The 27633-nt window shown below is 32.5% G+C and overlaps 1 protein-coding gene and 1 long non-coding RNA gene across 2 annotated transcripts in view; one reads left to right on the top strand and one right to left on the bottom strand.

The window, feature by feature from the left end:
* The window catches only part of LOC146992916 (uncharacterized), a 649284-nt gene that overhangs the window by 88581 nt on the left and 533070 nt on the right, over positions 1–27633 (bottom strand). The window lies entirely within an intron of this gene.
* Positions 1–27633, top strand: part of LOC118190620 (pregnancy-specific beta-1-glycoprotein 11-like) — a 132561-nt gene that overhangs the window by 77989 nt on the left and 26939 nt on the right. The window contains exon 3 of the mRNA XM_085809132.1: positions 18227–18362. Coding sequence (XP_085665258.1) covers positions 18227–18362 — 136 coding nt within the window. The remainder of the gene's footprint in view (positions 1–18226; positions 18363–27633) is intronic.

The following is a 27633-nucleotide window of genomic DNA, read 5'->3' as shown; positions in this document are numbered from 1 at the left end:
AAAAGCAACTGAAATTTAAATCAAATTTGCAAGGCAGCAAAATGTGCTTATTTGCTACACACATTGAAATGCCTATCTTAAAGACTACTTCGTTTCTGAGAAGTACTATAGAGCCATGTGACAAAACGCTTTCGTTAGGCGAAGGTGTTTAGGCTCAATTTGTGGACGAAGGACGCTTTTAACAAAAGTTTAACTAGCAAGCCAAAGATTTGAAAATTTCCTTAACACTTATTTTTATATTTTACAAATGATGTTTCCAAAGTTCTAGGAATTTGCGTACAGTTTTTTTATTTTGACAGTTTTCATCAATATTAAAATGCAGTTTTTCAGCGTCATCACCATTCCGTTGGATACACTGTTCCAGACAGTAAATTAACCTTTTAAATCGTCTCCAAAGAACATTTTCACGTCTCATCTCTCTCCTTATGGCATGATTATGATGAAATGGAACACATCATGGAAATGTAGGAATAGGTGTGGCAACAGAATACTCTTCGCAGCTGTTTAATTTTTCATACCCTTTTCCCATAAAAAGAAAGTAAATGCTCTTCGTTTCATCCATGGTTGCAAAGACTACTACAAACATGCGTCTGTATCAGTCAAAAGCTGAATTGGACTAAACTGTTATATGGAATAACTGCATAAACATGTCAAAACTTCTTTCTGGCCAATAGCATTGCCTATAAATTCTAGGAACTGAACTAGAGCTAAATTCCTAGAACTCTGGAAACTTCATAAATTCGTTAAATGATAAGAATCCACCTGAAAGTTCGTGGGATGTTTTCAAAGTTCTAAAAATTGAAGAAGAACTCAATTCCTAGAACTTGGGAAATATCTCATATACTTCCAGGGCAACGATTATTATTTACCAAAATTATGAAGGGGCATAACCGAAGAAAAATATAATAGAAATTGTTGCGGATATTTAAAACTAAAATAAAATCGCTGTAAATATTTTCATAAGATTGCCTTCTTCTGAGCGGTAAATATGTGGTAGGAGCTCTATTATCACGGGAATCGAAAGATGAATTATACAGCTGCTAGTCGGTTTCTAACCCGTACGCCACAAAGGTATGCTCAGAAGGAAAGAGTTTATTCCTTGCAATCTCTCCACTTCAATACATATACACTTAAAAGGCGACCGGAGAGAGCAGACATAGCTAACGTGCCAAATCAGAGTGGTAAGTAGTTATCATCCACCACGTTTTATTTCTAGTACTACTGTAAAAAACATCAGGTATCGAAGCTATAAACTGAAAAATCAAATAAATATATGTAGAGAGAATCATACCTGATACATTACAGTTGTTAACTGAATATACTACCACAACGATATACGCTGGAGGAATCTTATACTTCGTAAGGAGCTAAGTACAAAATTTTCAAATACATCTTTATGGTTTTTAGCAGTGATTGTAAAATGTTACAGGAAATTAATTATTACAAATTAATAATTATTGTCATTAGATACTTAAGATGAATCTTTACAAGAGTGAAAATCTTTACATGATCAGACACTTGCAGGATACACGGTACCCGAATGAGTTTACTATTACGTTGCGTACAATTTGTACTATACAGAGAAGCAAACATTAATTAAACGACCTACATCACTGATTTCTACATCAAATTATTATCTGAACTGTAGGATTTTCCCGACTACAACTGACCGTAACTTTCGAGTGAATATATAAAAATTTAAAAACTTTTAAGTTCATCGTATATCACGTAAGCTTTTATTAAGTCTAAGATTATGTTCTGCAGACATTTCCAAATTAATAAAAACGATTAAAAGGTAATATAGTTTCAGTAGCATAGTAGCATTAAATAAAGTTTGTCGGATGGTTTGTTAGGTATTCCAAATACTTTTTATACTGTGATGCTTAGTCGTAGAACAATGAAGACGAATACTAACAAGCTACATCCAATGCAAAGAAAGGAATCTGTTTTTCTGGTGTCCGAAATTCCGTGAGGTTTTAAACAACGTCGCTGTTTATGGCATTCTACTTCGGCTGCAAAATCATTTTTTCGCAAGACAAAGGTTAACAATTTAACTTGCAAATATCCACTGATTGAAAGTTGAACCGAAGACTTTGTCTATCAGGTAAAAGCAAATATTTTTATTGCTGCTTCATAACTCCAAACATAAATACTTCATTAAGGTTCGTTCCCTAAATTATCGATTAGTTCACTAGTTTCTGTAAACTTTTTATACGATTGGCTTCCACACTTACCATGAGAATCAAGAGAAGTTTTGTTAATAATTCAGAATCAAAAGCAATATTTATACTCCATGAAAGTAAATGGAAAGCAAATCTGCGTCAAATGTTTCTTAAAATATCATTATATCCACAGTCAAGAGAGACATGAAATAGAACAACTAGAACTAATATACAAATCAGAAATGAGGTAAAAATTAATTAAAATACTAATATAATATTGCTCAGAATGCTACATAATTATTTAAATAATTAAAAGAAAGATAAAATAAAATTGACGTCACCATAAAATAAAGTTGATAGGTCAAGCACTATAAATAGCAAGTCAGGAATATATATCTGTGTGTAAAATATAAAAACATGGCTTTGCTCTATGCGAACAAGCAACCTCTAACTTTCCGCAATTTCAGGATCTTTCCCTAGACCAGTACTTTCAAGAACATTCGAGCATATTACGTAACCGCTTCTATAAATGAAGAACTCGCGCCATTTTGTGTGAGAGACCGCTTTTTCCCTCTATTAACTCTTTCCGGCTCGCTACCTTTTAAAGTCGGAGTTTTGATAAAAAAAAAAAAGGGTAGGCAGTCTAATTAGGCCCAGAGGAGTACACAAGTAAAATTTTGTGAAGATAACACTTAATCGTTTTAATTCTGTGGGTGTGCCCAAAGTGGCACACTGATTGAATAGAGTTTCGAAAAGTGTGCTGAAACGAGCATTGTTGTCAATGAACTGACCGATGAGATGCGGAGAAACAATGAATACAGACTTTCAGTTGTCCTAGATTATCGGTGAGCCCGGTCTGGGCACGCCTAGGGTTCGCCGTTTGATTTTAGGCAAGATTTCAAGGTAAAAATTTAAAGCTAATATAGAATAAGGTGATTAGTATACAGCCAAAAAATAACATAGACATTTCTTTTCAAACAATTCCTTTTATACCCTAAAAAAATCTGGACGATTTCTTTGAAAAATGAGGGTCTTAAAAAACTAAACATGGCTAAAATATATAGACTTGTTTGTGTTGAGCTGCCATCTACTATAAATAAAGAAGGTTCAGAGTAACCTATAGTAATCTATAAATTATTTTTCATCAAATTTTTCTGTGCGTACAGAAGGAAATTTTTAGGTGCCGCAAAGGATTAAGACCTATGCTGCTGCTCTTCTCATCTGCCTCCCTTTGTTTGAATACTATTACGCAGTGAATTTAAAGTTAATCTTATTTAATAAAGAATAATAACCTGCTGCCTTTTGAATTGAATAAAGATAAGTTCCTATAAATTTAAATCCTTCTGTGTCGTGATTGGATGCCTTCTGACGCTCAGCCACAACAATGTCCAGAATTCTGATGTGACCAGATTGCCAAGCTTCACTCATGTGCCCGGCTGCCAAAATATTGCATATATATATATATATAGAGAGAGAGAGAGACCTGCTATCTATAGTACGTGACCCATCATCCTCGTCATTACTTAATTTCAACCTTACATTCATGTAAAAATATGATATATGGTTTACTAACTTTAATTTCCTCTATTAAATTAATATATATATAAGAAGCTCAGTACTCTATACTTCATAGTGATATGTTACTAAAGGCGACTAAGTAAATTAATAAATGAAATTCAAATCGTAAGGATGGTTAGCAGTCTAAAGACATGGTTTTCTGTACTATTTGAAGCAATTTTAAGGAATGTTAAAAACAGTGGCGCCCACAGAAAATTTTCAAGCGGGATGAAGAACCCGCTTGAATCCCGCTTCATCCCGCTTGTGTAATTATTTAATTTGGAGATTCACGAGTAGATTGTAGCACATACTACTGAATCAATGAAAAGCGCATTTACTATACTGTATATACATCAATGCAAAAATACGTTTTAATGGATTCCAGGAGGACAAATGCCCTATTTAACTTCTTGAAGAACACCAGTGCTTGAAGGCATTTTGCCTAGTAAGCAGGGCAGATGACCCATTCGGGATTAGCTTAACCACTGCTAGCAAAATTTATCAGTTTCAAAATGGCCTTTGTGTAGTTGGCCTGGGAGCGCCATTATCAGAGCTAGAAAAGCTCATAAAGTCAAGATGAAGTTAATTAATAAATGGCAAAGTAACAATAGCAGTATTATTTTAAACATGGGAAAATAAAACAAAAGAAACGTAATCACACACATATTTTATTATTTATTACGTGCTCCAACGTTAGACACTATACGGCAAGGGAGGGATGCCCCGTGAAGGACTTTTAAGGATAAATAGCTCGTATCCAAGTCGCACATAGGAAAAATCACGAAAACACCCCTGCAGACTGGAACTCCGGGTCGAACTTCCAGTTTCAGCGGCTTTTTTCGCTCGGCCGCTGGTGAGCTAATTACACACATAGAACGTATGTATAAACACGATATTGGTGTTTGTACGGTATGGTAAAAGGTTCAGCACAGAAGAAATTAACCTTAATTTGAATGCAATGTCGCAGTCTCTAGTTCATTTCTCTTACTCTCTTATGTTCGCCGATGAGCTAGATGTTGTTAAAACGTTCAATATTTTTGGTCAACGAAACATTGACTAGCGCTAATAGTTGAATTAAACGCTCAAGTTGGCTGCACACTATGCAAGCGCAACATGAATCAAATGCTTTCGGAAGACTATTTGAAATAGAACATTAGAAAATGTCCTTTTGTTTACCTTAAATGCTTTAGATTTACAATTTTTAAAACGAAATTCGTTTCACATAAACTAGATTTGCTTACTAGTTTAAGAAAATCATTTTTATATCTCATATTTTCTTTCAATTCATGTTGCAGTATAATTTTCTAACTAAGTTTATTTTATGAATTACAGAGTTTAAAGAGTGGAATTGTTTATTAACTGTAGGTAAAATAAGACTTTCTCGTCTACCAGAATTATAGAATATAGATTACTGTACTTAATCTTACATAAATCTGATGTAAAATATGAGCACTAGAGCTTGAACATCATTTCGTGCTTCATATATGTGCAATCAACTCTGTGGCTCAAATACCTGAAGCAAATAAATGATGCGTCTATATATGTCTTTTCGTTCTTTTAAAATTCGTTGCGATCCACCAATAATATATTAATACAAACTTTACTTCAATGTAACGTAAGGCCGAAAAATTTTATACAGGGAAGTTGCCAATATGCATTAAGTTAAAACAGCGCTCAGCAGTTTTTTAAGCTGATACACCGTCGTTCATTGAAGTACTTAAGTAAAATAATTTTATTCCTTCTCTGTTTGCTTAAGCAAATATGGAAAAGTGCGACCTTCTTAAGAGAGGAAATGCTTTCTACGTGGAGTCCTTTCTTAGGAAAGTGATTGGTGGCGTTCATAGTACACAAGACTAAAACATTGAGAAACGGCCTTGCAGTCTGCCCATTTGTTAGGATCCAGTAACTGGCCGAATTACCTCACTCATCAGTCTTAGTTGCTTAATAACTGATGGACCATTATTTTAAAGGAGAATCAAATACATAACTGAGATACATACAGATACAGAAAGGTTTGCTGATTTTTTAAAAATGCTAGACATTTTTAAAAAATTATTATGAAGCAAGAGCACCTTGATAATCCGCTTCAATGCAGGTTAGTAATTTTTACCGCACAAGATAGGGTTCAATAAAGTCACTTCAATATGTGAAAATCACATACGAACTAAAACTACACACAAAATTTATTTACAAAATTTTAAATATTCTAAATTACGCTCAAACGGGAGTTCAAATCATTGTTACCGACTCAGTCGGTTCTTGATACAATTCTTCAAAACAGAGTTTAACTACAGGGTTGCTACAAAAATAAACAAAGTCTAGTTATGCGCTTCCAGCGCTGCATAACGGCAGTCACAACACACTGCCCTCGGATAAACAATCACTATTGTTCATCATTATTAAAAGGAAATAATTAATTCAAAATACAAAACTAAATTAATTGTTAAGTATTTAACACTTTCAAATTAGGTATTTCAAATTCTTGGATAAAAATAAAATGCACTAAATTATGCTTACATACGGTAGATAAACAATATTCAAATTCAAACTATAATAAGGCTGGAATCTAATATAATAAAAATAACCAATGAATTATATGAATAAATGAAAAACATGCAAATGATATTTAGGACTTTCCATTCAAATATTAGTTCATTAAGTCCAATTCAAACTTATATAGTAATTGAATGTGTCTCTTTATAATTCCTGTTGGTGTTTAAAGCACACAGGATCTAACTTTTGAATCACGTCCTAAACACCCTAAATACATCCGTATTCCCAAAGATGGTTCAGCAACATTTCGTCATGGATCAGCACTACGTCACCAACTTTAAATGATGAGGATTCTGATGGAGTGACTCGATACGCAGAACGGAGCTCTAACAAATATTCTTTCCTCCAGCATTTCCAAAAGTGGTTAATGGCTTGCTGTCGGTATTTCAATTTGTTTGTAAGCATTCTTCTGTTGGATTCAGATCCAGTGATTACAGGCATTCCATGAGGCAATGATGTTATTCGTTTCCTTACTAAAAACTGGGCTGGAGTTAAAGGCTGTGGTTCGGAAGGCTGTTCGTAGATCTAACACAATGGTCGAGAGTTGATAACTGCCTGTCAATGTCGTTTTTATTTCTTCAAACGTAAAATGTCCTACTAAGGACCTTTTTCAATAATTAAGACACAATAATTAAGACCTTTTTCAATGTTGTTTTCACGGTGCGAACCATCTTTTCCCGAAAAAACCTTCTCGCCAAGAGGCTCCAAGCACAATAAATTTCCATGTTATTTTGTTTTTTGAGAAATAATCTAGAACTTTTTCTTTTGAAATGTTCTTTCAAATTTTTTTTCAGTGCTGAATCAGCTTTGATAAATGTTTTTGCGTTATCGCTGTAAATTATTTTACAAAGTCCTCTTCCTGCAATGAAACTTCGAAGAGCTAGAATAAAGGTGTCAGTGTTCAAATTTGTTAACAATTCTAGATGTACAGCCCTAATTACCGCTCAAGTAAATAATAAAATATAAGCCTTTTCTTGACCAGATGATGTTTTGATATAAATCGGTCCCGCAAAATCCAAGCCTGTTGTTTCAAATGGTGGAGTTTCAATAATCCTATCTCTAAGTAGTGGTGCTATTACTTTCTTACCTGGAACAACACTAAATTTGTAACAAATTATGCAAGTTTTCAGAACAGATTTCACGCATCTTCCTCCTTTGATGATAAAATATTTCTCTCGAAGATGTGATAATGTGGTAGCTACTCCAAAATGATGTAATTTCTCATGTGTATCCATAATCAACAGCTTAACAAACTTTGATTTGTCTGGAAGTACCTATGGGTGTTTTTCTCGTTCTTGGAATTCAGAGAACTGTGCTGAACACCTTTCAGCACAAGCAATCCATTTTCCTCTAATTCGGGATTAAGGTTATACAATTTTGATTCCTTACTGATAGATTTTCCACATTTTATATTGTCTATTTCAGCGTTAAATGCCGATTCTTGAATACATTTAATCCAATACAGTTCTGCCTTACCCAGTTGTGATACTGTCAATGGACTGGATACCTTAGAGTTTCTTTTATTCGAATTAAACCACATTATTCATGTCATGATACGATACACTCTTCTGAGACTGCTAAATTTCTCAACATCTAAAATTGTTTCTGGTATTACGGTACAACATAATTGAGTAATTTGAGGTTTCATCTTTCTTTCAATTAACGCATCTTCGCTTAACCCAGTTACTAATTTTGACGGCTATGAGTGTTCTTGAAGGGATAACCAAACTAGACCTTGCCACCAGACGTTATTTCCTATAAGTGTTATCAGCTTTTCTCCTTGCGTCAGTAAATCATGTGGATTTTGTTTTCCGCTACAATAGTTCCAATTTTCAGGATCAGTAAGGGCTTGAATTTCTCTGACTCTGTTGGAAACAAAGGGCTTCCAATTCACAGTAGATCCTTTTATGCGGTGAAGTGTTATTGTTGAGTCTGTCCAAAACTTTATCTCCAAATTTTGAACGTCTAGTGCCATCTTTAAAGTTCTAGACATCTTTACGGCAATTACACCGGCCATTAATTCTAATCGGGGAAACGTAATTCGTTTCACAGGAGACACTCTACTCCCCAGATGAAACTTGTTTTAATTTCATTATTTTTAGTGAAGTACCTAAAATAGGCTACTGTACCAAATGCCTTAGGACACGCATCACAGAAAATGTACCTGATCATTTATCGAATTCATTTCTTGTTGGAAATATTTTCTAGGTACCTCTAATTTCTTAAGATGTTCCGTTTCAGAGCAAAAACCCATCCATTTATTTTCCAAATCTAGGGAAATCTCATCATCCCACGCCAAACCTCTTTTCCAAATTTCTTGCAATAAGCTTTTAATTCGTATGGTGAATGGGGATATAAACCCTACGGGATCATAAACCTTTAGCATAGTCTTTAAAACACAACGCGTTTTAGGTTTGACATTCTCTAGGTTATCTGTAAGAAGCTGAGCATCCAGCTGTAAGGTATCACAATAGGTATTCCATAATATTCCTAAAACTTTCAAAGGGAGACCAGAATCTTCTTGTTCACTGCATAACATATTTTCTTTCCACATTTCTTTTAGTTTCTTAGAATTAGACTTAAATTTCCGTAAATGCATTCCGGCATCTTTAAGAATTTTAGCGGCAGTAGAAGATAAATAGTATGCCTCTTCATCTGAGTTTGAACAGGAAATTAAATCATCAACATACAGGAATGTGTCTAACATTTCATAAACTATATAATGTTCTTTCTTATATTTCTGAATATGATATTTGATAGTAGCAGCTAAAGTAAAGGGGCTACAAGTAACACCAAATGGTACTCGCGTAAATCTAAGAATTTTGAACGAGTCAACTGCCATATCATCAAACCACAAAAATTTCAGATAATTTGGTCTTCTGGTGTTAAGCCAATTTGGAGAAAAGCCTTCTCTAGATACGCACAAAATGCGACTTCATATTTTCGAAAATTCATAATAATATCTAAAATGCATGGGTTTAAATTTGGCCCTGGCCATAAACAATCCTTTAAAGATTTAAAATGGTTTTCTTTTGGAAAAGCATCAAAGACCATCCTCACTTTAGTGGTGGATTTGTCATCCCTCATAACGGGTCTATGCGGCATGAAATAACCATTCTCAATGTCATTATCTCAACATTCTTCAACTACCTTATTTCCCTTTTGGTCAGTAACAATATTTTTATGTTGTTAAAGAAGACCGTCATTTTTCGCGAGCTTAAAATTTAATTCGAAAAAAACGATTCTTCGCTATTTTGAAAATTAGTCTCTAACCCTTTCTTACTGTCCTTCTACAATAATTTCGCTTCATATCTGTTATTGACGAATTTTAAATCGTTTTCAAATTTATTAATGATTTCTTTATCCATTATCGAGAATTCATCGTCGCTAATCCCAATTACTTCAAGATCCCATAATTTCTTTAAATCTTCTTGTTCTGCATTCGCAACAGCTAACTTGAAAACGGAAGCATTTTCGCTTTTCCACATGGAACCACAAAGCGACCATCCAAATAAGCTTTCACGCACGAAAAACTATTTTGTTATTTTTTCTACTGTGCCTGGATTGTTTATTTGTCAGATATAATCGGCGCCTATCAATAACTGTACTTCAGAGCCACATACTGTATTCCAATTAGACAGCTCGTATTTTTTTTTAATTTGCTTTCAACATCTGAGTTTAGTTTAGGTGGATAAATCATCGCGGTAGAAATTGTATCTGTAACCAACGTCTCAGTGCATTTATTTCGCTTGGGAATTTTCACGTTCTGTTCTTCACGTCCTTGACGACATCATACATATTTTGTTTTGCTTTACGGACGCCGAAAGAGTATACTAGTAATTTTTCCTTTCTTATAACTGATTTTCTGGGGTTTTAAATACGATATTAATATCACAAGATATGGTTCAATAAAATCACTTCAATATGTGAAAATCACACACGAACTAAAACTACATACAAAATTTATTTACAAAATTTTAACTAATCTAAATTCAACTGGGGTTTTAAATACGATATTAATTCTTTCGTAATAAATGTCCGTTGACTACCACTGTCAAAAAGACACAAAGCAATTTTTGACTTTAAATCGAATGATATTGTTACGTGCGTACGGGTTCGTTATGAATTGAATGCACAAATCCGATGAAAAATGAACAAAAGTTATTATCATCACAACAAATGAAACAAAACTCTTAAATTTCCGCCGATATTCGAACAGTATTACAATATCCCACAGTAGTTATCTTTTAACTACTCAAACGTTCAACAGAACGTAATTCAAAACAGCTAGAGAAAGCTTAATCCGCGAATTCGCTACAGTCAACAAGAGCAGTTTTCTAAACAAACTCTTAAAACAACAACTGACTAAATAATAATGAATTGAGAGGTTTTCATGTCACTTATATAAGCTTTTAAATGCGTGAAAATTTTCTGGTATTTTCTCGAAATCAATATATTTATTTATTAAATGTCAAATGCTCTTGCATTTTTAATTTTTCCGGCTTAGCTTTCTCATAATATTCGTCACACGCTGCACTGCACGGGGAATAAAATAATTTAATTTATAATTCTACTAACATTAACTATTTAAATACCACATCCGTAACAATATTTTTAAGCAACATCTTTGCAATATAACTTCATTAAATAAATCTGAGTTTTAATCTCACATTGAAAAACGGAAGTTACTATGGTATCATTTTCGTTTTTAGGAACTTCAGGGACCCCTTCTTATGATTTCATGTATATAGAAACATTATGAAACTTAATGCTCATTTAGAAATTTACACTTTGCAGAAATATGTAATTTCCTAAAACACACAAAACACCTCCCTTCGTTCTTTAGTTTTTTATGCTTCTCAGGAATCGAAAGCAATTCACAGAAATTAGTATTATGTTTTGAACTGCTGCAAAAGAAACAGTTATTCTTAACACTAGTTAAAAAAGCAGATGCTGTAGGAATATTACATTTAAAATTTTGGTTTCTATATTTTTATGGTTTATCAAACGGAACTATTCAAATGCATCGTAATTTCACGTGATTCTACGTCTTCTTTAATAAAGGATCCATTGATGTCCCAGTCCGAACTTTTAGCGCGTTTTCTGTTAAATTCCAAAGCAATATCCGACGGAACCAATTTAAGTAAAATTGGGCATAATAAATTACCATAACGTCATTTAACGTCATTCAATTAACTGGTCTTTGAGAACACTTAACTGACCAATTTTTTTTGTTCACGAGTCAATTCCGACGTTTCCATTAAAATGGCTTCAATTTTTGTTAACAGTTTTGTAGTAGCGGTACGCAAAACTGCGCGTTTCCTCTTCAATTTATCAAAATTTTCCATTACTTTATACTATATCAAAATAGATCAAGTTATAAATAAGCATGCGCTTATCTGATACATTTATCAATCCCGTCGCGTAGGAGCCATGATAATCCGCTTCAGTGCAGGTTACCGCACAAGATAGGGTTCAATAAAGTCTTTCTTACCGCGCAAGGTACGGCTCAATAAAGTCATTTCAATATGTTAAAATCACTCACGAATTAAAACTACATACAAAATTTATTTACAAAATGCCGGTAACCGCACAAGATACGGTTCAATAAAGTCTTTCTTACCGCTCAAGATACGGCTCAATAAAGTCATCTCAATATGTTAAAATCACACACGAACTAAAACTACATACAAAATTTATTTACAAAATTTTAACTATTCTAAATTACTCTCAAACGAGAGTTCAAATCATTGTTACCGAATCAATTCTTCAGAACAGAGTGCAACTACAGGGTTGCCACAAAAGTATACAAAATCTAGTTATGCTCTTCAGTGCTACGGCAGTCACAACACACCTGTCAAGACATTCGTCGACACCACTTAGTTGACAAGATAGCACACGGATCATTTAGCCGATATCCTTTGTCGATACATAGTGCAAAACGACTTTATTAAAAGAAACTTCGTTGCCTTTATTACTAAAAGAAAGGTAACTACAAATAATACATGACATGGTATAATACAGCAAATAATAAAATAACTTAAGAAATGCCGTACATCACATGTTATAGAATAATAAAATAGCCTTAAATGCAAATAAAGGTATACATTGGATACAACTTAAAAAAGAAACATTACGCGCAGTTGAACGTAGAAAAAGTTTGAACAGAGTTCCGCTCTTTTTCTCAGAAATTGATATTCCACATCCTCATTCCTTTGCTTTCATTCTCTTTCCCTCCTTCCTCTTTTTTTAAGATAGTCTTCTCCATTTTGCTGTTGTGCTATTTAGATTTATTTAATTATTGAAAAATATGAAACATATGTAATACAACGCATGATATACAAATAATAAAGTAGATTAAAAAGAAATATTGCGCACAGTTTCATATAAAAGTATCATGTGAAAATGACTAATTAATATTTTCTGTTGCCGATGCCAAGTTCCAATGTTATTTAGTGTCCTCATGAGAGGAAATTGTAGGATTTCACAAGCACACCAGACTTTGGAAACGTAAAATGTAATTGAATAAGTACGAATAATTTTTATTAAGTTATCGCCTAAATAGTATTTTCACCATGTAAAGCGAATTAGTTTTCCTTAAAAGATTTTGCACGCAAGTATCATTCTCCTTAAGCATATTATCTCCGTTTGCTTTGCCATAATCCGAATAGCATAACTAAAATGTTCTCATCTAAATATAATGTCTGCTAAATGAATGTTTAGTGGATATGTCGGCTAAGTGTCCTGTCGTGTCAGCCAGATATCAGCGGCTGAATTTTAAGATAGAGGTTTAATATCAAAATCATACATTAAAAGAAACAGGAATTTCCAAACTTGCGAATTTCTTTTCTACTGAATGAAAAAAAAAATTATAGCACTTCTCCGTTAAATAATTTTAAACAGAATTTTATTTGTCCTCGTAATGTAATTTTCTAATTGCCTCACTCGAGGAATAGTACAGAAAATAATAACATTTTATCTGACTGCAGCTCACAAAAAACGAATGAAATTCTAATATTATAATTGCATAATACTTCGTGTTGTTTGTAAACAACTTAAATATTGCTATATATACAAGGAAGCGTACGTTACCTAATTTTTAGGAACGACATGCCCTGAATAAAAGAAGAAAATTCTGTATGTATGTGCTTGAATTTAAAAGCGAAGTCATTTTTTTCACTAATACCTGATTTACTTCTTGAAACACGTTTCGCAGCAAAATATGCTAAAGAATTATTTAATATATGTTTTGCTCATTTGGCAGTTACTGCCTCAATATGATACGATAAACAGATGCTAGTAACATGTGTATTTTTGCCAAAGAATATTGTTCTCGATATTATTCCTGGTATTTATTTAATATAATGAAAAAAAAAATGTGTAATAATATTTTAATTAATTTTTATATACATTTACATGTATACCCTGTTTTATCAAATAAGGTGATAAAAATATTTGTAACTAAATTACTTGTATGAGAGACACCATTTCCTCCAGAGAATAATAAGTACTATTGTAGGAAACTTAAAGAAAAATATTTTAAAATTATCTTTGCCCTTAAATACATATACACTCAGATCATTACGTTTGTAAGTTATTTGTTTACATTAATTTAAATCAAAATATACATCTTCGGTAGATATTATTGTATACATAAATTCTTATTAGCACAGCTCATCTTCCATTCGTCCATTCCTTCTTGTGGAATCATTATTTAGTGTTAATGAAGACCACCTTCCTGCTCACAAAGAAATCTGTCGGTCTTTCAGATGACCTGAAAGAAAAAGCTAAATCGGTAAAAGATCTTGATGTTAAGTCAAGCCTTTTCTTTGAATAGGAAGAAGCGGATCATCTTGTAGCTGATAGCTGGAAAAGAGACGTTTTACTTGGGCTGTTAAGTGAATAAAGCCACACAGAATTATATAATATAAGTGAAACAACAACTGTGTTACAGAAGATTGCCAGAACACATATTAATATTGAAAAGTGATTCAGAAATTGGTTTTAAATACTGAAGAAATGAATTACAGTGTAATATGGACCCAACAAATTAAGAAGAAAACATTAGTTATTGACAAAAGCAGAAACCTCGATGTTGAAAAGGAGCAAAGTATATACTTCTAACCTGCTGTATCAGCAAGACCTCATGGAAGACAAATACTATAGGATGTCCTCAAAGTTCCTGAACAACTATAACCTTATTATTTTGAGCACCCTGCAGGTATTAGTGCCGTAAATTGTTTGGTGTTATTACATGTGTATCAAAGTTCTTTCCCAACAATTTCTTTGGGTTTACTATACATAATATGGGGATTTGACAATCCAAAAATCGTAATGTTACAAGAACATTGAAGGGGGACAGCAAAAAATTTAATGTTTGGTGTGATGTAGTAAGACAAGATTTTTAGGACTATTTTTCTTTAAAGAAACAATAACAGCCAGAGTTTACCTCCATATACTGATTAATCAAATTTGCCTACTGTCGGAGAAGCGTAAACCAGAGGTCATTTTAGCACCATGTCTAGGTTGTGTAGCTTATGCAACTCAGCACAAAGACTTTGAACCTTGCTTTTTAAAGAATGATTAGAACCAAAGTTACTTCACCCTAAAACAACGAGCTGTTATACTTCTTCCGCGACTTTGTGCACTCTGTATTAATGATTTTCTTTTTAAATGAGACAGTGAACTGAAAAAAAAAAAAAAGCTTTACTAATTAAATAGTGCAGCACACACGCTGTTATCCCTTTCTGAAAAGCATTAGTCTCTCTTTCTGCAGATACAACTTCTAATATTTAGACTTTAATTTTAGGGTATTATAAAAGCGTTTCGAATGTGTTTACACAAAGAATGTTCATTAAATGAACAGAACTGAATTTTGTGAAAGTGCAGACTTCGAGAAGATAAGTAGATAATTTCTTCTGCAGACCATGCAAGTTATAGTCAATGCAAGAAGCCAGTCTCTTAAAGGTCGGTTAAAAACTACTTTCAGAAACCTGTCTTTTATGTAAAAGAATCCTCAGCCTCAAAAGAATTGTAAACTATAGCTAATATTTCAGCATCCTTTTTAGAATAAGTGTCAGTTCACAACAATGTGTATAAAAACTGACTATATATAAAACACTGTGTTAAAAGAACCGCAGAAATTGAGTGCGAAAGGGTTGAAAGAAAGAACGATGACATACCATCAACAATCGGATCTAGAAAAGAAAATTCTAAGAAAAATTCTAGAACTGAAAGCTGCTGATCAAAAAAGTCATCAGCAATTTTACGAAATTGAGAATAGAATTGCAAAACTATTGTTGAACGATATGAAGCAAGTATACAATGCAAATATACAATAACAGAGTAGTTGTTTAATTTAGAAGTCAAACAACAAAAATCAGCGTTATATTTTCAAATTTTCACTGGACTAGTTTCGATGGTTTTACCGAACCATCATCCTCAGTTGCAAAAGCGCAAATGAACGATATAAGATATAATGGTTAGATAAGATAAGACAAGAAATCCTGGACAGGAGATAAGCTACTGACGCCATATGTTGATGAAACCAGAATTAACCATAATTTTTTTTAAAAACTGAAGGCAAAGATGGATTGGAATTAGGGTCGTTAACTAGAACAGAAATATTTTTTTTAATGTGAAATGCCTCTATAAAATCCAGTTCATCAATGAAAGATGTTTTTTGAATAATTTTGGCAGCAGAAAAATTGAAAGTGTGGTTTTAGGACCAACAATGTTGGGCAACAGAAGATTTCTGTGTTTCCTTTTTTCTAACATATGCCTCATGTTCCTTAACGCGAAATTTTAAGGCTCTCTTAGTTTGGCAAATGTAAATTAAACCACACTGGCAAGGAATCCTGTAATACCCCAGGAATTCATATCCGAAATGGAACTCGGAATTTTATTGATGGGATAATAAACAACCCGAAAGTTAAATTTCTGCAAAATACGTGCAACGTTATAGCTAATTGATGGAAAGAAGGGAATGACAAGAGAATTTTTATAATCTCCTAAAACAAGAGTGTGCCTTTTGGTGTGTTGAGATGAGGTTTTTTTAACTGCTTGATTAATAATGTTGGGTGAAAACCCCCTGTCTACAGCTATTACTTTTAAATAATTTAGTGCTTCATCAAAGGATAGTTTGGAGGAGCAAACTTGACGGAAAACATAGGAATAAAATGAAGCTAACTTTTGTTTAGTCGGATGATATGATTTGAAGTGTGGTGGAAGGCAAACCGATGAAGGTTTACAGTCAACCGCAGTACTGAAGTTGGATGTGTTACGTGTGACCAGTTGTTTGCAAGAAATAAAATTTCATCAAAAAAATTATGAAAATAATTTTATAAAATATTTTATAATGAAATTCAGAATTGTGAAAATGATTTAATTTTAGTATTAAGTTTCAATTTGTGGATTTTTATTGGTTATTATTTGACTTGAAAATTTTAAAATTTATGGTTTGCAATGCTCATATCGACGTTTCTTAAACTTAGTCGCTTAATAAACTAAAAAAAGTCTAGAATGGACGTTGTTTTTATACGCTGCGGGTACTGTATATACGATCAAATCTCTTCTGCGGTAGTTGGTAATCAAGAGAGGTTCATTATATTATGTTAAAAATACTATAAACTATACAAGAGATAATACCAATACGTTTCTGAGGGAAAACTGCTCATATTTAATTTGTACAGGGAGAAAACCATGAAAAGCCTAATTACACAGCCCGCACGACAGAAAGAAGTATTATCAGAGAGACCTGTTTAATGATTAATCACGTAATTGATGTGCCATGATTAGTCACATTCAACTTAGTCACACAAAAACCTTAGGTATTATTGAAAAAAATCCGTAAACCGGGTAAACATATTGCTACAAATCGATACTTAAAAACGTACCTATTTGTAGTAAAAATTTTTGCCTTCGTACAAACTTACGTACGTGTTAGTTTTTGAATATACATTTTCAAAAGATACCACTATTGTAAGGAAAAAATAAATAAGTAACAGTTTCAAAGCTCATTTTCACGAAAACTAAAATCTGGAATAAACCAGCATTTATGACTTTAAAAATCGAGTCTCACTACAGGTAAAAGTGGTTTAAATTGCATAATGTTTGGGTAAACTATGCATTTAAATATAGGAATGATTACAAAATAATCATTAGTAAGGTTAGGAAAGGCATAATTAAAAATTTGTGTCAAAAATCATGCATAAAAATTAATTTTGCTTATAACATTTTCTAAATGTTTTCATGTCACCAAAACTCTGACAATCCAAAAGCCTATCTTATTTGGTTCATTTCTTAGATTGGCACCAAGGATTTTAATAAATCCTTGGTGCCAATCTAAGCAACTTCTTATATACACTTGTAAATCTCTTAAATTACTGTTTTAGATATCCTACCTCCTTTGAAAGATACTTTATTTTTTGTAATGAACTATGAATAGTCTTAAAATTTCAAATTTTCTATAGCCATATACTTATAAGCAGCCAAATATGAAATGATAGTTGTGCTATGTAACTTAACAATAAATGACCCCTGAATGAAATATACAATGAAGTTCCTCTATAACTAGAGGAAAAATGGCTTTAATTAATACTCTCTAACTAGAGGAAAAATGGCTTTAATTAATAAGTCAGAGGAGAGAACTATTATTTTTTTTTCTTTGATACGTTATTTAATTACTGAACATTCTAAACATAATTTGGGCAATGAATGGGTAACAAAATGTTAAAATTTTACTTTCTGTATAATAACTGAATTCATTATATAAGCAGTGAAGTTTTGCGTATCAAATCTGGTGGTATCTAATGCAAGCTGTACTTTACATTAAGACGAATAAGTTTCTTATAGATAAATTTTGTGTTGAACTAGTTTGTGTGCACATGGATTACCTCGAAATTGCACGTTAATTGAGAATTAGATGTTACTTGCTATGTGCTTTTTTATTTTAGATGCATAACTCAAATGCCACTCATGCTCTTTTGCACAAAAGTGAATTAGAAAGTGAAGGAATTTATGGCTGTGAAGTATCCACAGAAGTACCATCATTTAGGACCATAAAAGCTGAAAAAAGAATGCATGTTTATGGTAAGTATTTTCAAGTCCTTAATGTGGAATATATATTACGACATCAAACACTATTTTAAGAAAGCAGCATTAAGTAACGATTTTAAAATAGCTGTGGGACACTTGTTTAAAGATAAATAGTTTATGATTAAAGCGTTCCTTGCAGAAATTTCTGTGTTGTTCAGCTTAATGCTCCCGAACACCTGCTGCTAAATATTTTATAATTATGGACAAAGTTTGTTAATTAAATTAAAATTATTTTCAAAGTTTGTTGAAGACTATACGATTATGGAGGACAAACGAGACAAAGTATTAATATAAAATTATATAAAATTACTTTCTAAGTAAATAAAATTTTTCTCAGTTCTGATTAACGAAAAAGGGTATATTTAGAATCAGAATCTCTGTTGCACTTTTCGTCAAATAAATTTGATGATTCAAATCCTTATTATTAACTCATTCACAAACACACACACACATACCTTTCCATGTTAATATTTTAAATAATACTTCCATGTCAATATTTTAAAAAATACTGCGTTGAACTATTTCTTGGAGCCACAGCTCCTGGTAACTTTTTAGCGAGCTCACTACAATATTTCTTCATATTATTTCATATTTTTGCAGAATTTTGCGCAAATATTTTAAGACCAAATAGGTCTAACAATACTATACTTATTAGCTTTTCAATTTCTATTTAAATTTTATATATATATATATATATATATATACGAAAGTAGCAAGACAACATGAATTAGAGAGACCTTAGTGGTCAAAAATTTTGCGCATTGGGCTGCAAAATGTTTTAAATTTTATAAGTAAGAGGAATGTTAAAATGCTAATGCTAAAAAGTACATTTGACGCTATAGTTCCTTAGCAAAAATGTAAAATCATGTAACAAGTAGAAACAATATTAAAGTAGTAAAAGCTATATCGTAAAACCTAAATGTAAAAATTACAAATCGAGATGACTTCAGAATCAAAAACTGTGAGAAAATATTAAGAAATTTTAACGCACAAACAATTTTAAAAAGAACTCTTGTAAAAAATAAATACATTTCAAATACACAGTAAATATGTACAAAAATTGAAATAAATGGTAAATAGCTCAACTTGAGGTTTGAGCCAGATTTATCAAGGGAAAAGCAGCTCAAAACTCGAAAACTCGAATTAAGCTAATACCTATAGCGCATTTTGTCAAGCGATAATAATTGAGACTATAAAAGTAATTTCACTATGTATATATATATGTATATAGATATATATACATATGCATACACATTAGTGTGCCAAGAAATGATATATCCATTCTGAAAAGGAGTTTAGTATTGAAACAAGAAATTTAATGAATCAAATATGAAATTAGAATAAATTTGCGAATGTTTTACAGCATTTAATATCAAAGTCTGGAATAAATTTAATAGTGCTTTAATTTATTTCCCTGGAGTTACTGCTGCATCCCCTTTCTATTTTTATTCATATCTTTGATTCAAGGTTTCATCCAGCTATACAAAATAACATGTTAATAGATCTATCTCTCTGTTATATTCTTAAACATTTTTTGGAAAATTTGTTTACAGAGTAATTTTCCACAGTTGTTTACTCGTATATCCAAATCCTAATAGTGTATTTGTATTTGAATTCCTTTCTTTGTTTTGTGAGAAATTAAGTCCGTGTGAAATATTTCCTTTACACACATACACACAGAGTCTTTTTTTTATGTTTATTAGAATGTACTTTTTTCGGTTGATGAAATAGTCTATTATCTTAATATCATTTATGTTTTACTGATTAAATTTCTTAAAACTTTAATTATCTGCCGGTACAATTCTAGTCTATCTTTATTACCACTGACATCAGAATTTGCAAACATATTTTTTAGTAATTTTCATCAATCTCGTCGTACAGAATTTTGTTTGACACGTGATGTGTCACTAACCAAAACTGCTACTAAAGAGGCATAATTCTAATGAGATTTTTATCAGCAAATACATTAGCATTAGATCATTTTATTTGCAAGTGATATCTCTGAAAATCGATTACGTATTTATATGATTAACTGAAAGTAGAGTATAAGTAACTAAAATTTTCAACATTTCTATGAACATGACGTTGTATGAGGAGTTTTTAGATCCTTTATGACATCTACATGGGCATTTTTATTTCACTGAAATGAAATCCATCAGTTAATATTTATTATGTTATTCTATCTTCTTCAACAATTTTTTCGTTTAATCACCTGCTGTTGTCTTTTTGCATTTAAAGAACAATGAAGTCTTTGTGTTCTAAATGTTTAAAGACGTTGCGCGCTTTCATATGGTGTTTTTATAAGACTTTTTATGCTTATCACAAGCAATAACTAAGTAATTCAAATTTCGGAACCCAATATTATTGTAACAGCCTACTATTTGAAAGAATAAAGAAAAGTATCATTAAAAAATACAAAAATGCAGTTTTTTAAACTCAAAAGTTCCTAAAAATATTACTAATTAAGAAAACATTACAAAATTAAATATTATATGTGACAACAGAATGAAACTTGTATAAATGTTCATCAAACACACAGCAGCTGTAAAGTTATATGATTTTACAAACTGATGTCAAGGCAGAAGTCTTCCGTTTTCTCAACGAAAATTATGATAAGCGATCATGCTTGCTTCCCAATGAAACCAAACTTTCGAAACACTATTTCTTTTGCTTGAAAGTAAAAGGTCTGTTTTACAGATAAAATCCGTCCAGTAGTTTTATGTAATAACATTTATTATAAAAGCAGAAAGTGTAAGAAAAGTGCAATAAACGTCACATAATTCGATTCCGCACAATTAGTAAAAAGTACTGTCAAAAACGAGACTGATGTTACTGTTGCACACGTACTTAGAATACAATAACCCCCAATTATGTGCAACAAGCGAGGGGGGGTGAGGAGATTATTCTTTTGCTAGCTAACTCCTCCCCTATCGTTAATGTCGATACAACAGGAACTTTTCTGTAACTAGAAATTGGAAATCATCATATTTTATGAATCACTCAGTCGTCGTGTCGCGTTCAGCTTCATTCCATTAAGGCTGAGTTCTTCTTTTTTATTGCATAATTCTTTATGTTTAAATGTTGATATATTTTCTTAATAAATATTATACCGAAAGCAAATAAATTATATCTTGCGTTCTATTAATATAAAGATTGCTTTGATTGTCCGTAATAATATCCGCCTACGGTGTCTTTAGAGTTACTAATACGAAGTGCATAAACAGTTCTGCTTTACGCAATTAAAACTGTTTTTATGAACATTAATTATTCTCTGTACGAGCGGAAGTAATTTCATTCATAAAACGACTAGAACATTAAAAAATTAAAGTATGTTTAGGGAAGGGGGGCATTTTCGAAAAGGTAACGTAATTTTTGCAAGTGCGTTTTAGCCCTTTCAAGGAGGGGAAGGGGGGTAATCTTAGGTGAATGCTAAGCAGATACTTCTCAAAACATATATTTGTGCATATGTGTAATAATAACTTGTTTATTTTCTTATTTCTCTTAAGTTAATAAATATATTTTTTTTCTCGTAAAACAAAAGTATATGGAAAATAAAACTTCTTAATATTATTAGATCAGCATAACGTTAGTGTATTAGCTAAAATTTGCTTTATAACGAGAGGGCCATGTAAACTTTACATTTAACAAAGTAAATTTAATTAAAATAAAACACTTCATAGAAGAATTACATGTCAAAAGCAATAAAAAGTAACACAAGGCAATTTACTCTTGGATAAGAGGAAAAGTTATGTCCATGCAAAAAAACTGTCGAAATCTCTAACTAAGGGTTGAGATGTTATATGTTTCAAAATCTTTTGACTGTTGCCATTCCGAGGAGGAGGTTATAGACTCCCCCTCGGGCTCTGGTGATTAGTGCCTTTTAATCAAGGTAGAGAAACTAAAAAAATAAGTATATAAAAAGTGTAAAATATAAAATGTATTAATTATTACTGATTTCGTGGAAAAAGACTGACTTTTCAGGGGATAATATCTATTAATAATTAAATAAATCTTAGCTGAGTTATCGATAGATTTTAGCTTTGAAATTCCATTTTTACCTATTTTACTTTAAATGTTATATATACAAGGTGATTAAATTAAATAGACAGCTTTGGTTTCTTCATAAATTATTGATATATGCGTATTTAAACCCGTATTCAAAGAGTTGAGAGACATGTACTCTATCAAATGCAAAGAATGTGCTAAGTCGTAAGAACAATAATTTTTAACAAAAAGTAAACCTCTTCATCTTGAGCATGAAAAATAAAGTTCGTTAATTTTAGAAATAATAAACTGAACTATTAAGTAAGTGTTTAAAATAATTACAGATAACTTCAGAGCTAGACTAAACGGTAAAATAACCCTTTTAGTCCAGCTTGCATGCTGTAATAGCTGAAGCAGAGTATAACTGCACAGTAGTAGGAATGCTGGCGTTAACGTCAGGAAAGCGCAAGGCTCTACTGAGACAGTGTTTCGTATTCCTTTGACAACTACTGCATCGAGTTTCCTTTTGAAAAGAAAGTTTCTCTAACAGCTATTCTTACTTTTACGACTAGAAAACATTTTATGTCGTACTATTCATTTTACTTCAGCTACTTCATTTTATTTAAATAAAAAACTGCTGTCTGGAGATGTTAATTAATTTCCGTTTTATAATTTTCAGATAATGTTCTTTGCTTCCAATAATTTCATCAAGCGACGGGTACAATGGAAAAATGTAAAACAATAGTTTCAACTTCACCGGAGATGTTAGGAGAATATGCATAATCCTAATTGCTTCAGAAATGCAGAAATGCGCTAGAAATTTAATGAAATAGTCTAACTTCGAATAACTATCATTTACGCATATTTTCTGAGCCATGTTAGTGTAGATTTAAATACAAGGAAAAGAAATGCTTAAGTTAATCTCATTCCTGCTACATTTGTTCTCGCGTCTTGCAAATGATACCTCCATAATGATCCAAAAAATCACTTTCATCTCAGAGGCGTTATTCATTAGCATAATCAAATTTCGAAAACATTACCAAATAAAAAGGAAATATGTTGTGGGTTACATCGCTTAACACAACGAATACTATGGTAAGCATTCTTTATGAAGGAACTGAAATAATTTGAAAGACCATTTAGGTTACGGCATCCGACAATTTTTCTTTATTAGAGGAGCGAAATTTAATCTTTTAATAAACCACAAAATTATAACGCAGTTTTCAAGATATTTACCGGCATTATAATCAACATTTAGAAACATATATTATATATAAAGTAGAAAAAAGACCAAATCAAATCTATTTGTTTAAAAATCTAATAGCATAGCCAAAAATTATCTTCCGCATAATATTAAAAAGCGTAATTAAGAGTTCAAATAACTCGTTATTATTATCTATTTCATTGTTACTATTTTCATATTTCTTTATTTACAAGCTTAGCTCCTTATGCATTTAAATGCAATTAATTTTGAGAAGCTTAGTTAATTAATAATTTAAAAATTTACTTTAGTCTCACATTATAGACACATACTAGTAACATTTTCAGAATCGTTAAAATATAGTTTCTTGTATTATTAGTACTATTACGACATTAGCTAGTTGATTGATTAGTTAATAACGGAAAAACAATGCAAGGCTAACTCCCAGGAATACTTTTCATTTGTTGTAAACTTTCTAAAAGGATCCTTTTTCTATTTAGATTACAGATAGGTAAAACAACGAAACATACTTGCAGCCAGTATGTAAGCTACCGCGAACAGAATGCCAGATAAACTCACCTTTTCTCTGCTACTTCAGTCACTAAATTTTTAATGTGTGGTATTAGAAAATATAACAAATATAACAAACATTGTGGTATTAGAAAATATAACAAAATTTATAAAGTATGTACAAATTTGTGTGCATATGTTAAGGAGCGAATTTCAAGAGAAAATCAGAACCTTTAAAGTTTTTAAGCGACATTGTTTAAAATACTAGATTTATCCTGCTGCTATTACTTTCATGAAATTTCACTAATATCTGAATATTTCTGTTATACATGAAATGACAAGAAGATATTTAAAGCTGTTTAAAAATCTAAGAACATGGCTTCTATTTTTATGTGCTTTAGTGAGCAACTAAAAAGCAAAGTTAACCCACCAACAGTTTGCACATCAGCCGTGGAAACAGGAGTATCATGTTCCCAAATGAGACTGCCAAAGCTGTCACGTTAACATAAACTATGCATCGTTATACCAACTAACTTAATTTACGTCTTCTGATAAAGTAGAAGAAACAGCAGAGGTGTAGGAAAGATGTAACATTTTTTAATTAAAATAAATCATACAAATAAATTATATATTAGATAATATAAATTGAGAGAACTCTGCTCGAGAATGCAAATGCATAGAGTTGTTATAGGTATCATTTCCTTATTTATTACTTCTAGACATGTGCTGAAAGTTTCTCAGAGTAAGGTAGGTAACTGCATGAAAACAGTTTCAACACTGCTGTTGAAGTTTACTGTAAAAATATTACTTCCAAATTTAATCGTAAAGGGCAAGCATTTTTATGCTACAGGGTCTTCGCATTAGCAAAAAGTCAAATAAGTGGAGAATCTATTATGATTTAATAAGCTAGCATAAGTTGCTTCTTATGTTTAGTAAACTGTTTTGAGTAGTTTAAAAAATTAATATATTGATTTTAAGCCAGTTTTTCATGCCCATTACGAATGTAATTCAAGACTTTTGTGAACAAATTTAAGGAGCAACCTAAAATATAAAGATTTCTCGTTTGTGCTAGGAAACGTATGAAATATTTTAGTTTTATTTGTAGTGAATTAAATTTAATGCTTTGTGTTTTGAGAGAACATACGAAATTTATATTTTAGTATAGAATCGTCCACACGCAGTGATTTAATGGATTTCATAAAACTGAAAATTTAAATATTTTAAGAAATTTTGACTGGAAGTGCATGTCTAGCATTTGCATTACCATAATTAAGCCTCTAGCTAATCTTTTCAGCATGTTGGTATAGTAAGATGTATATCTGAGTCAAGTCTTACTAATAAATCTAAATCCGAAAGTTATACAGGGTGTGCCAGGATTATTGGGACAAACTTCAAGGGCAGGTACGGGACATCACAAGAATTTAGATTTGTATAGGAACCCATAATCGGAAACGTTATGGGAAAGTAGAATGACAGGTACGGCAAACGAAGAGACACAAGACTGAAATCATTTGAAATATTTATTGGTGAAAGATATTACATGTGCTGTAGTAGATAATATGTGAAAATGTCACAAAGGATGTTCAAAGTTTCCACCGTTGCTAGCGATGCATGCGTTATACCGTGGACACGGTTGGCGGTCTCGTTCAAATACGCTTGGATTTTGTTGGATATCCGCAGCAACACAGACGATTGTGGTTACCAGGTCCATTTTGGAATCCACTAGTGTTACTTACACAGCACGTTTCAGTGCACCCTATTGAAAGAAATCCATGTTGCTTAAATCAGAAGAGCGTTTTGGTCAGGGAACCGATTCACCACGTACAATCCATCTGCGACCAAACAACTGATTCAAATGTTCACGAACACATCTGAAATAAAGGGGAGACCCATCATGTTGAAACCACATATGGTGTATGACATGTTGTGGGATAGGGTCAAGTAAACTTGGTAGCGCCTCTTGCAAAAAGATGAGATAATCCGCAGATGTTAGAGGTGATTGCAAAACGTAAGGCCCGACTAAGATGTTGCCGACCACACTAACCCAAGCATGCACTGAAAAGCGATGTTGGGCAGCATGTGGTCTCATGTCGTGGGGATTCTTGCCAGCCCATAAATGCGCATAAATGTGGTGGTTGAACACACTTTCTTGCTTGAAGTACGGCTCATCCGTAAATAAAACATAGGATGGGAAACGCGCTTCTTAACCATACTGGTCGAAATACCACCGTGCAAAACGCACACGCTCAATGATATGTGGAGAGCAGGGACGCTCAATGATATGTGGAGAGCAGGGACGCTCAATGATATGTGGAGAGCAGGGACGGTACTCATTGAAGACGGTACAGATGTAAGCCTTCAAGTTACAAAACACGATGAACATCCTCCAACGGCAGCAGCGACGGCTCGTACGATGGTACTCGGATTCCTCCGAACGGTATCCAATACATTTTGTTCCATGCTGGGAGTTCAAGGCGCTCATAGCCCGCCGTCACTATGCCTATTACCTCGTAGTGATCCATATCCACACAAACTGTGATGCAAATTAAACATCCAGAGGTCCGGTGTATCTCTCTGTGGGTACCTTTCGCGATACAATCTTTCTGCTGCTCTTGCACTTCCTTCTGCAGATGCGTATATCAGGGGCATATCTGCCAACTCGTTGTTCGTAAAACGTTCCGTTCTCCTCTGCGGGCGATGACAGCTTAAATGAATGCGGCAATGCAGGTCTGTATCCTACAATGCTCTTATGAACAACGCCACCTAGTACCGAACGAAGACGTTTCTGACCACGGGATGCTATGCGTATCTAAATCCTTGTGATATTTCCTACCTCCCCTTAAAGATTGTACGAATAATCATGGAACACCCTGTAGAATTGCGCCAATATTTTAGAAGCAAAATGGACACCCTTACGAATTACGATAGAAAAGCCTGTAGAATTATTAAAATTCTTTGCAAGCAGTAATCTTAAAAACAAATCGTGATGTCGCCGGGAATTCTACTTATCATTCGAATGTGCTGAGCACTACCTCACTAGGACACATAGGAGGAGTGCTTTTAATTCCTCGCGCCGCGTTTTTTAAAAAGCGGCTAGGAGGTTGCGGCTAGAACAAGTCGGCCAAATCAATGTAGAGATCAATTTTAGCAAGCTCTGAGAACCGAAACTAAGACCTCTCACTCACGAGCTTGATCTACTGATTATTATAACACAAATACACAAAAAGTCCATAACTCTTAAAGCAGTTTGAATAGGATAGCTTCCACTGTATTTGAATAGATATAATAGATACGAGAAACGTTTTCTTTATTTGAAAGATATTCTAAGAGCTTGTTGATTATGTAAGGAAAAAAATCACATATTTCATTAGCATCATTTTCTGTTATATGTTAAAGTATTGCTATCATATCAAGTTTTAATAGCGTTTTGTGAACTTGAAAAAAAACTCAGATTTAAAGTGTTTGAAATATATTGTAAGAAAAATGGATTTTAATATTGAAGAAGCGGTTAATATTATCACAACATAAGTTCTTCAAAGTATACGTGTCTGTTTAATACCATATGATTTG

This window comes from Stegodyphus dumicola, chromosome X2 (assembly GCF_044657685.1).
Source record: "Stegodyphus dumicola isolate Sdum_Otavi_A_Nest chromosome X2, ASM4465768v1".
NCBI classification, from domain to species: Eukaryota; Metazoa; Arthropoda; class Arachnida; order Araneae; family Eresidae; genus Stegodyphus; species Stegodyphus dumicola.
This window is presented reverse-complemented; position numbering and strand designations above follow the sequence as displayed.